Source organism: Sciurus vulgaris, assembly GCF_902686455.1.
Source record: "Sciurus vulgaris genome assembly, chromosome: 10".
Lineage (NCBI taxonomy): Eukaryota > Metazoa > Chordata > Mammalia > Rodentia > Sciuridae > Sciurus > Sciurus vulgaris.
Window position 1 is genome coordinate 11,917,481 of NC_136470.1, and position 17,666 is coordinate 11,935,146.

General features: G+C 44.7%; 1 protein-coding gene and 2 pseudogenes across 3 annotated transcripts in view; 2 read left to right on the plus strand and 1 right to left on the minus strand.

Annotated features, from left to right (window-relative positions):
• Positions 1–705: 705 nt before the first annotated feature.
• On the minus strand, positions 706–6,297 carry LOC306670456 (adaptin ear-binding coat-associated protein 1-like; annotated as a pseudogene). Its single transcript has 2 exons — positions 6,289–6,297; positions 706–1,494 (listed from the first exon to the last, which is right to left on the minus strand). The product of its transcript is annotated as an adaptin ear-binding coat-associated protein 1-like (transcript).
• URB1 (URB1 ribosome biogenesis homolog) overlaps positions 6,176–17,666 on the plus strand; it is a 67,059-nt gene continuing 55,568 nt past the window's right edge. The window contains exons 1-4 of the mRNA XM_079156416.1: positions 6,176–6,446; positions 10,260–10,399; positions 11,105–11,256; positions 12,248–12,380. Of these exons, the coding sequence (XP_079012542.1) occupies positions 6,305–6,446; positions 10,260–10,399; positions 11,105–11,256; positions 12,248–12,380 (567 nt within the window). The 5' untranslated portion in view covers positions 6,176–6,304. The remainder of the gene's footprint in view (positions 6,447–10,259; positions 10,400–11,104; positions 11,257–12,247; positions 12,381–17,666) is intronic.
• Positions 13,653–15,516, plus strand: LOC306671152 (dnaJ homolog subfamily C member 7-like; annotated as a pseudogene). The gene is made up of 2 exons: positions 13,653–13,785; positions 13,886–15,516. The product of its transcript is annotated as a dnaJ homolog subfamily C member 7-like (transcript).

Sequence of the window (17,666 nt, forward strand, 5' to 3'; positions counted from 1 at the left end):
CAACACGTGTATAGCAGGGAACTTGGGAAGCTCAGCCTCTTGAACTCCCTTTGTTCAAGAAACACTGAACACCCACTGGTCAGAGATGTTGCATTATTCAGTCAACACAAAAGAATATAGAGGTGCCAACAACACAACCCTCTTATCATGGGAAAAGACCTGTAAACCCACAGGAGGGTGGGGAGCTGCACCCACCTAGCACTGGGTGTTCATTGAACAGTACACTCCTAAAGCAGGCCATATAAAAGAGACCCAGGACACAGATCTTTCTCCAAACCTACCCTTCTCTAAAATTATGAGTTTGTAAATACTGAGGTCAGTCTGTTCATTTTTAGAGTCTTGAGGTCGTGAAAAAGAAAGTCTCAAGGCTTTTATCTTCCCTGAAATTCTTAATTAGGGCTTCACAGATTGCTAATAAGGGTCATCATATGATTCCGAAATGAGTTCAAGAATTTAAAAGTTGGAGAAAATTTTTACAGATGTTACAGGTCATAACCCCTCAAAAAGACAATGGCCTTTTAAACTTTGCATAGTCAACCACAAGTATGATAAGACCTACTATTCTCCTGCATTGATAATGAACAGGAAATAACAGATACTCTCATGCAAATAATGACATAAATCCGCTTGAATGTAATATAGAATCCGAGAAAAAGATCGTCCATTAATTTTGCTTTTGGGGAGAGAATGGGTTCTTAACCCCCTTCACAATTTGGTGCTCTCAATGTCATTTTTATTCTTCAAGTCTGTCCTATTGTCTTGCCAATGCTGGATCCAGTTGGGTAGATGCGGTGCATGGTTTGGAACAGAGCCGAATGCAATGCTAACATCTCCCCATAAGTCACTGCTTGCAGAACGAGCTGGTGCTGGTGTTGTGACAGGTGCAGGAGAATCTAATTCTAAAGAGAAATCTGAATTGCTACCTCCACGGTTAGATTTTGGAATGCGTGGTAGGGTGGCTTGATTGCTGATGGCAACTCAGAAGGACAGTAGAGGAACTGTGACTTTGCCTCCAGGTAGAGGTGGAAGGAAGCTGAGGCCCCCAGGCCCTAATCACCTCCTTTCTTGGTTATAATGCTCCTGATATTCAACTTAGTGCTTCCTTGAAACCTAGATCCAACTTGGGAGGAAGGTCCATTTCCTGAGATTCTCTGGAAATCTCTGATTCCTGCTTTACCTACTTGAAGTGCAAGAAGATATTAAAGTTAAAGGCATCTCCCCTATCTGTGAAGTCAATGCTAATGAATACACTGTGCTTGGTACCATCTTGAATTCGGCTGGAATTTGTCACTGTCTCCAAGCAACACCAGGATATTGGTCTACTGCTGCCTGAGCAAAAAGCTCCCCTGGAATTTTATCTTCAGGTTTGATATAGGCAATCTTCTCTTCAGAGGTGATTTGGAGGCCATCAGCTCAATTAGTTCATCTAATTTCCAGTCAGATGCCCATAACTGTGGTTGGAGGCCCAGGTGGAATCTGGTAGACACTGCTGTGCTGTTTCAAGCACAGCCCACACTACAGGATTACCTGTTTCTTAAAATAGTCTTAGAACTTGCCCCCCAAATCATCGGCACCTTGGGAAAAGGTTTGATTATTATGCAATTTTCTTTAGTAATTGGTGGTGTATTCAAATTCTCTAGTGTGTTAGTGTGTGTGTGTGTGTGTGTGTGTGTGTGTGTGTGCGCGCCAAATTTTGGATTTTTACTCTTTTCCAGAAATCTGTCCATTTATTTTTAGTTTTGAAGGCTTTGAGTAAACAGTTGTTCATATTGTTGTTCATATTGTTCATATTGTTAATATTTAAAAATATATACTTTTTGTGTAGTAATTCCCTTCATTATCCCTGTACTTTCTTTTGCATTCTTTCTTTTTTATCTTCCTAATTGATTTTGCCACTGATTTGTGCATGCAATATAAAAACAGCAACAACCAGTCTTTGTGAAAGTTTGTGGATATTCTTTGATGGATTTCCCCCCATTTTTTGTGATTGATTTCTGTTATTTTTCTTTGTTTCTCTTTCCTTCTTATTTTGTTGGGTTAGTTCTATCGTGTTTTTTCTAGTGTCTTCATTTGAACATTCATTATTAGCTCATTTGCTTTCAATCTTTCTTGCTTTCTTATAAGTACACTTAGAGCAACAAAATATTTCCTCTAAGCACCTTCACACAGATTTTGCTATATGAAATGTTCACTTGTTGTCTTCCAAGTCTCATAATTTCCCTTGTGCTTTCCCAGGATTACTTAGTAGAAATTCTAACCCTCATCTTAGACTCATGGGATTTTTTGACAATCTATTCTCTTATTATCAAGGTCTAACTTTATTATTTGATGGTTTGTGTGATGCTGATTTTTTGTAATTTATGAAGGCCTCCTTTGTGACCTAAAATGGTCAGTTTTGTATGACTGCTCCATGTTTGCTTAAAAGAAACAAGTATTATCTCTTTGTGGGTAAAAAAACTCCCTTAGGATAAATTAATTTTAAAATATTGGTATTCAAAAATTTTTAATATTTCTAATGATTAAGATGTCAGTCTAGTCTACATAATAGTGTTCAAATTTAACATTTGATATTTTAAACTTTAAATTGGCTATAGCTAGTGCTACAGTTTGCTGTTCAAAGAATCAGGCTGTCATCTGAACAACCTGGTGTTCCTGAGTAGTCAGTCCAGTCTGAGTTCATGGTCGTCAACATAATACATATTTATTGAGGAGATCGCCCTGGCAGGCATTGTTCCAGAAGGAGCTGTGTGTATTTTCAGGAATGATTTTAAAATCTATTTTTGTCCCCAAATTTAAAACTGTAACATGTGGGATGATGGTTGGAATTCAGGCTGATTGATGTCAACCTTGAGAAGCTCTTTTTCTGCTTTGTCCATGACCCGCCTTTTCCTTCCCTCTTCTACTCCCATAAAGCCACAATGATGAGCCAGGCCCAGGAGTGCTTGCCTGTGATCCCAGTTATTTGGGAGGCTAAGGCAGGAGGATCGCAAATTTGGGCCAGACTCATCAAGATCCTCAACAACTTACCCACTTAGAGAGGCCCTTAAAATAAAAAAGGACTGGGGCTGTGACTCAGTGGTAAAGCACCCCTGAGTTTAATCCCTAGTCTAAATACCTGAATAAATAAATAAATAAATGAATAAATAAATAAAACTACATAGTCATTTACTAAAACAGTTACTAAAAATTCATTTTGGGGAGTTGTGATCTCCAAAGAGTTCTTTTTTTAAAGTATAAAAATAATTTCGCACCCATCCAGAATTGACAAAATAAAGTGTAAAAATATTTTTGCATAGGCTGCAAATTGTTACTATTCCCCAACACCTTGGTGCATTTATCAAGTTTCCTTACTTTCTGATGACTACTTGAGAGCACTTTTGCAAGGGACCAGGTTATGGAGTGGACGGAAAGAAGAGAGGACTTAGCATAGGGATCCAGGAAGTCTTACAGTGACTGTCTTAGAAACAATACGTTATTTTTCTCTTTGCTAAACAAGCAGATAATTAAACTGTCTTGAACTCAGAAAATGTGACACTAACACATTTATCACTAATGAGATTAGAATTTGTACCAGAATAGAGAAAGGAATTCCATATTTTTGCTCTCTAAAATGTGATTGCATTAATTAGTTTTCATCCAGATGAAATAATGAAGGATAAAACTACAAAATAACTTCTTCTAGTGTATGATAATTCTCATATTCTGAGGATTTATGATGAGCACAGTGTATTATGAACTTGATGTAGGTTTTGATTGAACTGCTTCTTTGGTCCCTTTCCAGAACTTGAATTTAACCTTGTCGGATTGAAATGGGTTAAGAAATGAACACACACACTTAATAGGTGTAAATGAGAAGCTAGGTCACTGGAATGATCTCATGAGCTTCACCAGTGGCTAATGAAGGTCGGTCACTTCCCTTGCTAATTCACCATAGTCCTGGGGTCAGTTCAAAAGCTTCCAGACTCAAACTTGCATTGTGAGGCTTTTGACAGCATTCTAATAATCAACCTGCTCTGACATTAACCTAGCTCAATACTCAGGTCTGTGCATTCATTCACATTCATATCTATATGGACGTTTATTTATTCAACAGTTATTGAGCACTGTGATGTGTCCTGTGTTGTGGATTTTAAGCAGTGGGAATGGAGCTTTGCCCTATGCTTTGTGCCACTATACAGGGAACGTTTTGGTGAAGGAGTTTGACAAAGAATATCTAATATCACCAGTAGGCGAAAAGGGCAGTAAAGGAAAATAGAGGAGAGTAAGAGGCTAGAGAGAGGGATGGACAAAAAGAACCCACATGAAATGAGACTCTAAGAGACATTTGAGGTTTTGTCAAAGAGTTTCAGAGGGAGGGAACATGTGCAAAGGCCCTGAGGAGGATGTCAGCTGAGAATGTCCTAGGAAATAACTACAATGCTCAGTGTTCAACAGACCAGAACATGCTTGGGGACAAACAGTGTAGGTCTTTTGTTTAGAAAGAGAAGTCACTCTCTGGAGGTTGGTTGGTGGACTCTAAACCTGAACAAGGGGTTAGTGACCTGGCACCAGTGAGTTAGGGTTTTGACCTGAATCAGTCTGAGCCTCCGTCTGTGCTTCTGATCCATTATCTAACATCAGGTACATCTCTGGCCAAGGATGGAATAGGTACTGCAAACTTCCATTTCTTTAATCTGGTGCTGGATGAGTCCTGGTTCCACTTAGGAAATGAATAATCCTGCAAAGTTCCTCACTCCAATTCTTTGCAAATTGAAACTGAACTCAGCTTTTGCCTGTGTCCTGCCCCTTCCTGCTGCCTCTTTGGGTGGGCTCATGCCGTCAGAAAAAAATTTTGTGGCAGTCAATTAACCAGACAGGAGGACCAGTGTGACCAATTAGTTATTAGTCTGTCTTTATTAGTGAGTGTTGCCCTTTGTAGTCTGACTTGGAGCAGTTCTCTTCTCAATATTGCTACATTGTTTCAAATGTGCTGGGGTGACTCCCTCTGGCTGACTTTCCTATAACATTGTCACTTGTCAGGTGCATTTCCTAGTCTTGCTGGTCTAGGGTCAGAGTTAATACCATGTGCTTTCTGTATAGCAGGTCACAAAGGGCCACATCCTCAGGTACTTAAAACATACTTGCTTACAAAAAACAAGATGGTATTTTTTCAGACTAGAAGACATGACAAGAGAATTCCAGGAATCACCAAATTACTGACCTAATAAGCTGGTTCATGATTTATTTAAATGGTACCCAAGTATTGATGAGGTTGTTATAAAAAACACACTTTCCAGTTTTTACTTATGCAGTTTTACCTTTATTTTATTTCAGCGCATTTAATGCAGTCCACAAGTCAATAACAGTTTACAAAAACACACTGTACTTTATTCCCGTCAAAGCAGTTTTACAAACTATTGCATCATTTGCTGTGCTGGTAGCCCTGAGGACTGGGTATGGCTGGCTTTGCTATCTCCATTTAAATGAGGGGAACTGAGATGTAGGTGCTCGGTGCTGTCCACTGAGGGCTTTCACAGTTCATTTGATCCTCTCCTTGCATCTTACACAGCGCGCCCATCAGTCTGGGGAAGAGTGGGGCGGAGGTCAACCCAGGGCGACTTCCTGCTAAACAAGCCTGTCTGGTTCGAGTTGGGACAGAAGATGGGGGTCGGCGTTAGGGGCACCGGCACATCCCTGAGTCCTGGTTCTCAAGAGAGGCTCTCCCAGCATTTAACCAGGGAAAATCCACCCTGGCCAACCCGCAGAACCTCGAACTGGCGAAGGATCGACTCCCACTACGTGCGAGGCAAGTTCTTTGAGCGACACCGTTAGGGCGCCCTCAAGTCAAGAGCCAAACTTTTGCTGCCAGGACGCGCGGGGGCAGGTGTCGCTGTCCCCAAGGGCCTGGGAGGTCTTTCTATTGGGGAAACTGGAGAGCGCCGCCCGGGGTCAAAGGAGGGCCCCATGGGCCCTAAGCCGCCGCAGCCCGGCGCGGGTGTCGTGGAATGCCAGCCCGCCTCCAGCCCCCTGCGAGCCCACCGCGCGGTCAGGTACCGGCAAAACCCGGCCTCCGCCTTCCGGCCTGCACTGCCCCTCAGCAGCCCCGCCCCTCAACAAGCCCCGCCCCAGCCCCTGCCTGCCGGCCGCTCCCGTGCCACGCCCCTTCCGCCGACCTCCCCTCCCAGGCCCCGCCTCTTCCGTCGGCCCCGCCCCTTCCCTCCCACGTGTGGGTCCCGGCGCGTGTCTGTTTTATGTTTTCTGCGCGAGTTCCCTATCCAGGAAGCCCGGCGTACGTGGTTTCCGTCGCACCGGTGCCATTTCGGCCATGGGGGTCTCCAAGAGGAAGGCCTCAGGCGGCCAGGACCGCGCGGCTTCCGCCGCGGGCGCAGCTAAGCGGGCCCGCACTGAAGAGCTCACGGGCGTGCGGTTCAAGACTCAGCTGAGGGATCCGCAGGGCGCGGGGCCGGGTGAGTGCGGGGCGGCGGGCCCTGGCCGGCGAGCCCTGGGCGGCGAGCACGTGCTAGCGAGGTGGCTCTCCGGCAGGGTCTAGACTCTGCCAGACACGGCCTGCCGTTTCTGTAGTTTCTGGGTCACTGAGGGTCAGAGCCAAGCCTCTGCTTTAGAAAGACGCTGAGGCTCCTGTGACTGGGCGTCCAGGGTCCCTTGGGCCAGAACCAGCTCCAAGACTGAGCGTTGCCATTCCTTGCCCTGAGCTGTCAGCGACGACAGCAGGGCTGCCTCGCTTGGTTTTGACAGTTCCATGCTGCTGCCCATTTCCCTTGCCTGGGCAGGAACCATCAGCAAACTCCAATACCTCCTTGTTGCAGTTGTCAAGAAAATAATAAAGCATCCTCATTCACACAAAAAAGTGTGTATAGAATCTGTACAGTGACTCAGCTCAGGGCAGTTCAGTGAGACAGTTTGGTGTTTCCTTGGGCTATCAGTACCATTTTCAGTGGTTTGGCCCTCCCACACTCACACTGACCTGATAACACACATACAAGATACCAGAAGCCACCACAACCACTTGTCAATCGCCAGGAATGGGCCATCTCATGACAGAGATGGAACACAATCTGTAATTTCACAACTACTTGCAATCCTTTAGAGAGTATGGAGGTTTTGAAGAAAGAAACAATTGAACATGTTGCCAGGTGGAAACAGTGGTACTCTGCTAACATGAAACACTGGCAGTATTTCTTCCACATTAAAGAAATTACTAAATCTATGGTCAGAATATCCTCAACTTCTAATTTTTCTCCTATGGATTCTGTTTTTGAACTTTTGATGCCTGCACATGCTAATCAGTACCAAGAAGACACCTACATTAACACAGACTAACACATTTCACTCATTTGTCCTTTCAGTTCTTACTAGGGGCTAGTATTTATTAGGGTTGAGATAAAGTGATGAATAAAACTCTGCCACAGATCTTGCCATTGTGGGTCTTGCAGTCTAATAGGAAAGGCAGATAATCAATAAAGCCATATATATATAATTCCAAAGGAGCCATGCATGGTGTCTGAGGGTACCTAACAGCCTTGGAACTAATTCTTGAGATGGAAGAAATTTCCTCCAAGGACGTGGCTTTTCAAAAGGGCTATAGAAGGGGACAAAAACAGGAGCCCTTCTGGCAGAAGAGTGTGTTTAGTTACTATATCCATATTTCATTGTCCAGCTCAGAGAGTACCTTGTCATTCATGAGCTGCATCTATTGAGTAAGTGTCAGAGGACAACTTGGTTGTCAGGTGATGGGTATAAGTGAAGTAGTTGAAAGACACTGCAAAGCTGAAGTCAGTGGATGAAAGCATGAACCCCTTGTGCAACACCGCTTTAGATTTGTGTTTGAATCTAGTCTCTTCCTTTGATTCTCTCTCTTCCCCCTTTTGATATGCTTTCAGCTTCCTGTGATAGAATTTCTAGAAGATCAGGGAAGTAGAATTGTTGGATGGATGGTGGAGGATTTTCTCTCCTTATAGGCCTGAGGGACAATTTCTGTTTATACTCCTTTCACATAGAAGAGGGAAAAGCTGCGAGGTTAGATTGGTAAAGGGTGCTCAGTGGATCAGTGTCCGCATCAGGGAGGATCCTAGATCAAGGAAGGTTCTGCTTCAAGCCAGTTCCTTGCAAAGTTTGTGCCCCCATCCTTCACTGGTCTTTCATAAAAAAGATCAAATTGAAATATGAGTGCACCAAAGATTAATGAACCTTTTGAGTTTCCCAGCCCCACATGCTTCTGTGTGCTGCATGCATTAGGGGTAGTTCTGACCACTTGAGTATCCCTGCCTGAACCCTCCTGGTGCCTCATTCCATCCCCTGGCCTTGGCAGCTCTCTTTCTGAGTGTCCCTGGAGTTTTTCAGCTCCCCTCTCTCTTCACCATTATTCTAGTCCTGGTACCTATTGAGATTGTGGCCAAAGCTGCCCAGGCTTGGCCTCTCTTTTCTACTCTTGCTTCCCTACAGCAGCAGGCAAATGATGTTTTAGAATTTCAAATCTGATTTTTTCACTCCTCTCATGGCATCCTTCCATGGTATCCCATTGTCCTTAGGATAAAATCCAAAATTGTTACTGTTACCACATCTAGCCTTGCCTACTTCTCTGCCTTCATCTCAGGCCAGCCTCACTCACCTACTTACCAACCCATCTGCCTGGCTCCAGCCACACTCAGTGCCCTCCAGCCTTGGGGTCTTTGCACGTTCTTATCCTGGAACACTTAACTCAGCCCATCTCTCAACTCATTCTTGCCATTATTGGGTTCAGCATTATTTCTTCAGGGAAAGCCTTCACAACCCTCAACTCTAAATCATGTTCCCCAGTTATAACCCCTTTACACTCCTGATTTTTGCTTCATACCACTTAACTACAGTTTGTAATAACACACCTACTTAAGTGATTGTTGTAGGTATTTAATAAATATTCATGGATGAGAGTTGGCCTATGCTGCTGCGTCGTAAGTACATGTGGGTAAAGGCCATTTCCAGGTTGTTCCCCAGCACTTCCCAGGCACTGCAATGCCTAGTACAAGTGGTGGGTGCTCAGTAGCTGGTGAATGGAAAGGTGAGCTCAGAGATGGCAGGTGTAATAGATCAGCAGTTCCTGCCCTTCAGTAATCTGGACTGCCTGGAGTTTAGCAAATGATTCCTTAGAAAAGAATAAATATTAGTACTGTTCTTTCTGAATGTTGTAGCAGCCCTTGCTGTCTCTTGCATTGTTTTCTTAAAGGAGAGGGATAGGGTCTTGTGAGCGATTACAGGTACCCTGAGAATTGAGCTCATGTGACTCTTAGAGGGAATTTTGGGGGTCACATTATGGGGAAAATACGCCTGTAGGAGCCATACCTCTTAGCTTTTGAAGAGCACCATGGTCTGCTGCGGTTCCTGGTGCCGACAGTGGGCCAGGCTCGGCATAGACACTGTATACTCTATTTTACATAAAGCAGCACAGGTCAGCTCTAGCTTTTGAAGGGAGATTGTGGTCTTGGGAGCCAGACTGCCTGAATTTGAGCCCTGGTTCTGGCACTTATTGGCTAAATACCCTTGACCAGGGCTTCAGTTTTCTCATCTTTAAAGTGCAAAAAAATATCAGTTCATGGAGTGAAAGGTCATGGTGAGAATGAAATGATGTGACATAGGTAGAGCTCTTGGTAATTGTCACCATCTGTAGGTGAGGGAATGAAAATTAAGAGGCCCAGGTGAGTGCTGGCTGGAGCCAGGATTCAAACTTGTGTGTTTTGTTGGCTCACAGCTGGTTTATTCCTGTACTGCCTTTGTTTATCAAGTGTTTGTGTTATGTCCATATGGATCATTTACTAGGGCAGCTGAAACAAGGCACATGGCTGAAACACAGTTGTTTAGTTTCTCACAGTCCAGAGGCTGGAAGTCCGAGTGCCGTGTGATTGGGTTCTGGTGATGGTTCTTCCTGGATGGTAGTCAGTTGCCTTCTTGCTGGGTCCTCCCTTCTGGGGTCATCACATATAGAGAGAGCCCTCTCATGTCTCTTCCTCTTCTTACAAGGACATCAGTCCTATGGGATTAAGGCTTCAATCTCATGACTTAATTACCTCCTGAATGGCCCTATCTCCAATATAGTCTTGTAGGAGTTAGGACTTCATTATGTAAATTTTGGGGGGAACAGTTCAGTCCATAACATTTTCAGTGGCTTCTCTGGCTGTGTAGGTAAGTCATGAGGATCACGACAGGGAAAGCAGGTTGCAATAGTGGCTATGATTGTTTCTGAGGAGACTGCCCTTGCTGACTTTTGAACATAACTCTTATTTTAGCCTTGGAAGCATTTGTTACTGCTGCCAAGAAGCTACCACAAGAAGACATGTATGATGTCGTGGAAGGATACATAAAGATATCTGTTGAGTGTGCAGAAATTTTCCAGCTTCTGAGTGGAGAGAAGCGACCTGAAAGTGAAGTACGTTGTTTCTTACCTGGTTTGATGAAGGAAAAAAAAAAGTTAATGATGCTGTGATGTTAAATTTGATGAAATGATGATATAAGCATCCCAGACAGTGGCACCTTTCTACAGGAATGATGCTTTGTCCTGGTACTATAGGAATACATTCACTAGTACCTTCATGACCTTTGAAAAATTTTGGTGGGAAGCACTAACTTCTTATTAATATTTGGTGAATACTGTCAGAGGTAGAATCATAGACTCTTAATCTGAATGTACCTGAGTTATTTTAACATAAGCAGAACAGCTAAACTCTGTGTCTCAGAATATGTGGAATTGGTGTTATCTCTTGGTTCCAAAGAGGTTGAAAATGTGAGATATTTATGAACTTATTGAAGTCTCAAAATTATTGTTATAAAGACATAGAACAGAATGTCTCCAAAGTGGTGAGGCCCAATCATTATTCGCGTTTTCTCTTTTTGTTTCATTTCATGTGATTGTAAGGAAGCCATTCTGTATTTCAAGTTTAGAACCTGGGTCCTCACAGGTGAGCCTGCTGAGCTGCTTCCTTCACCATCTTTGGCTCAGGATCTGAGGAAGCCTGACCCTGCACATTGAAGGTTTTATGCCTGCAAGTAATTCCAACTAGGACAAGAGGAGCATCTGTGTATAATAGGAAAAGAGATGAGATGATTCATAAGTATTGGAATTTCTTCTTTGCAGATGCTGTTAATATTTCAAGTTTTTGAAGCCATATTATTACGGACAGCAAGTGATCTTTCACATTTTCACGTTGTGGGCACCAACATTGTGAAAAAACTAATAAACAACCATATGAAGCTCATCTGTGAGTCCCTGTATGCTTCAGGTTACAGGTAATTTGCCTGTGTATGTGTGGCGAAGGACTAGCCTTTAGGTTTGGTCTGTTCAGCTCCCAGCGAGTGCATTTGACCTTCACCTCATTAAGGAGAGCTGAGCTGTATCTGAGCTGTTGTGATGATGCCCCTGCTCCTCCAGCCCCCCTGCTTTCCTTGCTGCCCCAAGAATAGCCCAGCATGCCTTACATAGCCTATTCCTTCTTCACTGGCTCTTTGCCCAAGTAGTCTTGGGCAACCTCTGCCTTTAGCACTTTGTAAAAGTGTCACCTCAGTGTGGCCCTTGTTGACCCTCCTATGTCCAGTAGCATGCGCACTGTCTTGTCCCTTCATCCTGCTTTGGTGTTTGCATAATGACAGATGCCCATGCAGTTGCCATAATATTCCACATCTGTCTGTTGACTGCCTTCCTCCGCTGGAATGCAAGGTGCATGTGGGCAGGGCCTTACCTGTCTTTCAAAACGTTGCTGCCTTTCCGCCCCCTCAAATGTGCCTCGCACACAGCGGGTGTTCAGTGAGCCGCCAGTTCTGGGTAACTGAGCAGAAAGGCAGCTAGGTGCTCACTTTTGGAGAGAGGTCCTGTGTGCCAGACCCGGATTGGGGTGTGGCACCTTGGTCATATGGAAGCTGACCACAGAAATGGATTGGGGTGTGGCACCTTGGTCATATGGAAGCTGACCACAGACACGGGTTGGGGTGTGGCACCTTGGTCATATGGTAGCTGACCACAGACACGGGTTGGGGTGTGGCACCTTGGTCATATGGAAGCTGACCACAGAAACGCTTCTCATCCTTGTTTCCTGAGCTGCCTCGTTCTCAGCTTTTTAGCTTTCCAAGTTTTTGTTTTACTTGAAAAAAACCAAGAGAGCACATCTTCCTTTTTTCTGGTTTTAGGGTAGCAAATCACACAGCCAGATGCGCGCTTGTCTTCTTCAGGAGATGGTCTTGTGCTTCTGTGTCCTAACATGTTTGGCTTTCTGTCCCTGGGCAGGATGGCTCGAGCCTGTCTGAACCTGATGGCCGCCATGGTGAGCCAGGGGCCCGAAGCTGCCAGGGATGTCTGTGGCCATTTTGATTTGAATAAAAAGACCTTGTATACCCTTGTGACCAAGCGGGATTCAAAGGTGAGAACCCAAGTGTCGTGCTCCCCTGTGTCTTCCTTCCCTTTGGAGGGCTACGGCAGTTTATTTTTCTGTGTCAGTCCCGGAACACACGGAGAAGGGTGTCCTTTGGCAACAGCCAGCCTCTGTCTGTGAGGAGGGCAGGTCTCACCCCAGCCGATGATGGGGCCAGCTGCTTAGCAGAGCTTGAACCACTGGACGTCTCAGGAAGTTTCCAGGGCTGCAGGGAAGGGGAAGTTGGCTTGGTGGTACATTGCCTCTGGCCTGGGAGGATGACTTAGTTCTCAGGTGTCTTCTCTTCTGGGCGAATGAGATAACCTCAAAGTCCCCGTTTCTGAATGCCTTAGTCCTCAGTCCCATTCTGTTCACTTGGGAGAGTACCCTTAGAACTCTAGCCGGTGACATTCTCAAAGAGGGCTCTTGTGGCCCTTTAGTAAGTGACACATGCCTCCAAGTTTTAATCTGGTCCTGGGTAGGGGATGAACAGGCCTGAGAGAATGGGAGTGTGCATGCTTGGTCTGTGGGAGCTCCCTGGTAGCTTTAGCAGGGTCACTTGGGGTTGGACAGCTTCTTGGGAAGAAAGCACACTGGGATTTCTGTGATCCCAGGGCGCGTGCCCTGCAGTTGTGGCAGTGCCTCTTTCCTTTGCCATGCGGGCCGCCTGGTACTCAGTGCTGTCCACAGCCCCACCAGACTTTTCTCCACTACCTGAGCAGGCAGATAGGTATCAATCTTTGCCTGCCAAGGTGGAGAACCACATTAGGACAGTTCTCTGTAACCACATGCTAGCTTGTTCTCAGTTTTCCTGAGAATTCTAGCTGGGTGCTGTGGTGTGCACCTATAATCCCAGTGGCTTGGAAAGCTGAGGCAGGAGGATCATGAGTTCAAAGGCAGTCTCAGCAACTTAGGGAGGCCCTCAGCATCTTAGCGAGACCCCTATCTCAAAATAAAATATTATAAGGGCTGGGCATGTGGCTTAGTGGTTGAGTACCCCTGGGTTCAATCCCTGTTACAAAAAAAAGCAAAAGCAAACAAAGGTTTCTGCATTGCTGGGAAATAGACTGAAGGATTAATAATAATATCAAGTACTTTTATGGCTCTGTGGGATTGGCCTGGTGTTGAGGCTTTTACTGAAATTCAGAATAAGGTATTCTCTGAGGAAAAAAGGTCCAGGTCTCAGTCTCTTGGATACTATGCTTTATTAACATGTTGACAGAGCTGCTCGATGCTCCGGCCGGAAGTGCTCTTCACCGCCTGCCTCCCACCCGGCTCTCTGGTCCCGGCGGTAAGATGGCGGCTGCCGCGGAGTGCGATGTGGTAATGGCGGCGACCGAACCAGAGCTGCTCGACGACGAAGAAGCAAAGAGGACTTTAGAAGACTGGAGAACAATGGTCGGCGACTATCTAGGTGCCTTTTGGCCTGATGCAGAGTCCCTCTGAGAGTCCACTAATGTTTGCTCCCCTTTCTCCAGTGCTGTGATGTGGAAGTTACTTAGAGGTCGTTCCAGGGAAGCAGAGTGCTTCAAGGAACAAGGAAATGCATACTATGCCAAGAAAGATTACAATGAAGCTTATAACTATTATACAAAAGCCATAGATATGTGTCCTAAAAATGCTAGCTATTATGGTAATCGAGCAGCCACATTGATGATGCTTGGAAGGTTCCGGGAAGCTCTTGGAGATGCACAGCAGTCAGTGAGGTTGGATGACAGTTTTGTCCGGGGACATCTACGAGAGGGCAAGTGCCACCTCTCTCTAGGGAATGCAGTGGCAGCATGTCGTAGTTTCCAGAGAGCCCTAGAACTGGATCACAAAAATGCTCAGGCACAACAGGAGTTTAAGAATGCTAATGCGGTCATGGAATATGAAAAAATAGCAGAAATGGATTTTGAGAAGTGTGATTTTCGGAAGGTTGTTTTCTGCATGGACCGTGCCCTAGAATTTGCCCCTGCTTGCCATCGCTTCAAAATCCTCAAAGCAGAATGTTTAGCAATGCTGGGTCGATATCCAGAAGCACAGTCTGTAGCCAGTGACATTTTACGAATGGATTCCACCAATGCAGATGCTCTCTATGTACGAGGTCTTTGCCTTTATTATGAAGATTGTATTGAGAAGGCGGTTCAGTTTTTTGTGCAGGCTCTCAGGATGGCTCCTGACCATGAGAAGGCTTGCATTGCTTGCAGAAATGCAAAAGCACTTAAAGCAAAGAAAGAAGATGGAAATAAAGCGTTTAAGGAAGGAAATTACAAGCTAGCGTACGAACTGTACACAGAAGCCCTCGGGATAGACCCCAACAATATAAAAACAAATGCTAAACTCTACTGTAACCGGGGTACGGTTAATTCCAAGGAAACTAGATGATGCAATAGAAGACTGCACACATGCAGTGAAGCTCGATGACACATATATAAAAGCCTACTTGAGAAGAGCTCAGTGTTACATGGACACAGAGCAGTATGAAGAAGCAGTGGGGGACTATGAAAAAGTGTATCAGACGGAGAAAACAAAAGAACACAAGCAGCTTCTAAAAAATGCACAACTGGAACTGAAGAAGAGTAAAAGGAAAGATTATTACAAGATTCTGGGAGTGGACAAGAATGCCTCTGAGGACGAGATCAAGAAAGCTTATCGGAAACGGGCCTTGATGCACCATCCAGATCGGCACAGTGGAGCCAGTGCTGAAGTTCAGAAAGAAGAGGAGAAGAAGTTTAAGGAAGTCGGAGAGGCCTTTACCATCCTCTCTGATCCCAAGAAAAAAACTCGTTATGATAGTGGACAGGACCTGGATGAAGAGGGCATGAATATGGGTGATTTTGATGCAAACAATATCTTCAAGGCATTCTTTGGAGGTCCTGGGGGCTTCAGCTTTGAAGCTTCTGGTCCAGGGAATTTCTTCTTTCAGTTTGGCTAATGAAGGGCAACCACCAGAACCTAGAAAATGCAGACTCACTCAGTTCAACCTTGAATGTGGACACAATTCACCTCCTTCCTTCATCATGTCTCCATGTACTTAGAGCAGTTTCGTTTTCTCAGTTGGATGCCTGTGTCTGTGAGTGTGGTGAAGGAAAGGGAGCCAGTGCCCAAGCCTGGGGAGGGGAGGGAGGTGGGGGGTGGACAGGGAGACAGCTTGTGAATTTTTGTTTTACTGTTTAACTTTATTAAAAAAAAAAAAAAAAAAAAAAAAAAAAAGAAAATAAAATGTTTTGACCCTTTAAAAAAACAAAAACAAAAAAAAAAAAAAACATGTTGACAAATTCCATTCAGTGAGTAATGGCTCCTGACAGTTAAATGCATTTCTCATAAAAAGAATGTGTGTGCTATTTGCACACCAGGGCAAATATTGCAGTTCTTTGGTCTTGGCTGGCAGGCAGCCTGGCAGTAATTACCCATCAGGTACCCCTCCCTTTACCCTCTTCTCTCTCGACCTTAGCCATCTCAGCCATCTGAGTAAAAAAGAATTAAGCACCCAGGCCACCCACCAAAACCAGATGACATGGGAAAACCAGCAAAGGCCGGATGCACCAGCCGTTTCTTCCCAGGGTCTCAGGGCAGGTCATTTTACCTCTCCAGGATCTCTAAAATGGGAGTTGACGTCAAGTTGAAAGTGTTTTTACTCTCTGGTGTAATCTTTTGTATCAGGTATCTGAAATATTTTGAATGTTGTAGGAAATGGTGTCTAGACATGTGATTCTTTTTCTCAATATAGGAAATCTCAGGGATATTAAAGGAACAAGGGACCCCCGTGTGCCAGCTTCAGCCAGTGTCACCCGTCTTGCACCACTTGGGCTCCTCCCAGCTTTGCAGTTTGCTTGGCAGTGCCTGTTATAGCAGATCCTGACATGAATCATAGTTCATCATGAATATTTCAGCATGTGCTCTAACAGAAAAGACCCTTTAAAAATGAAACCACAGTACTATCATTGCACCTATCATCATTAATTATTTCTCATATCATCTGAAACCCATATTAGTCTTAGAATTTTCTTGACCATCTCAAAAATATTTTATACTTTGTGGTTCAAATTGAGATCCAACAAGGTTTACATGTCGTATTTTGTTGATGTGTTCCTCAGGTCCTTGTGAATATCTTTTGAATCTTTGCATTTCTCCTGCCTGTTTTTCATGCCATTTAGTTGTTGGAGATGCTGGTAGCAATTTCGATTTTTTAACAAGTGTATTTGAACATTTGGGAGGGAATTATTAAAGTCTCCTGAAGAAAGGATCGTGGGTATAATCTTCCAGCCAAGAAAAGCATTGTTAAAATCTTGTGCCACAGAGCAGTTTTGCCAAATATGTTTTGGTCTATTTTAGACAGTGTTTTGCAGAACAAGCCCTAAAGAGTCCAGGACATTTTCTTCTTGGGATAACAGCCCTGTGAGGTCACAGGGTAGGAATGAGGAGTAGGCACATGGCTTTCAGTGGGAGGGAAATGCCTTTGAAGGAGTGTTGGAATGGAGACAGGCCCAGGTGACCGTATGGAGGGCAGGTGCTGTGTCTCAGGCATCTTTATCTCTCTAGTTCCTCCACAGTGTTGGCCTCTGAGATTTCAAGTCGTCTGGGATACACAAAATGGGAACCCTAGGTCATAAATAAGTTCCTTTTCTTTTGGAAATTCATTGCCAGAGGGACACACGGGAAGGCAATTCTGCTGTGATAGAAAAATCTGGAATGGCTGAAACTGGGACCAGCATTCCAAGGCCCTGCCTCCCAGTATTGTCACTTAGTTGCCTTTGCATCCTTTCAGCCTGACATAAGGCATCTTGAACACTTGGGGGGGGGGGGGGAGGGCGGTTTGAACGTTGAGTTGGTGAGTGAAGGCACAGGAGCGTGGCTGATGGCCTCAGGAATTGTCACTCATGTGCAGCCCTGGTTATCATTGTACCCGAACTCCAGGAGGCAGAGAGGCTCCAGACAGGCCTCCAGAGCAGAAAGGATCATTTGAAGCCTTCTGGGATGAATCAGCATTGGTGTAAGGAAGTCTTAATGCTGCAGACTCAGTAAATAAAACTGATGTGCAAGGCCTTGGTCCAGGTATCGGAGAGCCAGGGTGCATGTTCTTTCTTTTCTCAGTAGAAGCGTACGCCCAGCAAAGCAAGAAGGAATTGATGAAATACCTGCGTAGACATGGAAATGATATGAAGTGTGCCCCCTGAACCCCGAGCAAAAGCGAAATACAAATGCCACAGAGCTCGGAGAAGAAGGGAGGACTTCTTTATATCAAACACCTCAGCTCTCTGTTCCCTTATTTCTTATGACTAGTTCTGGTACTTGCTTAGCAGCTGTCTGACC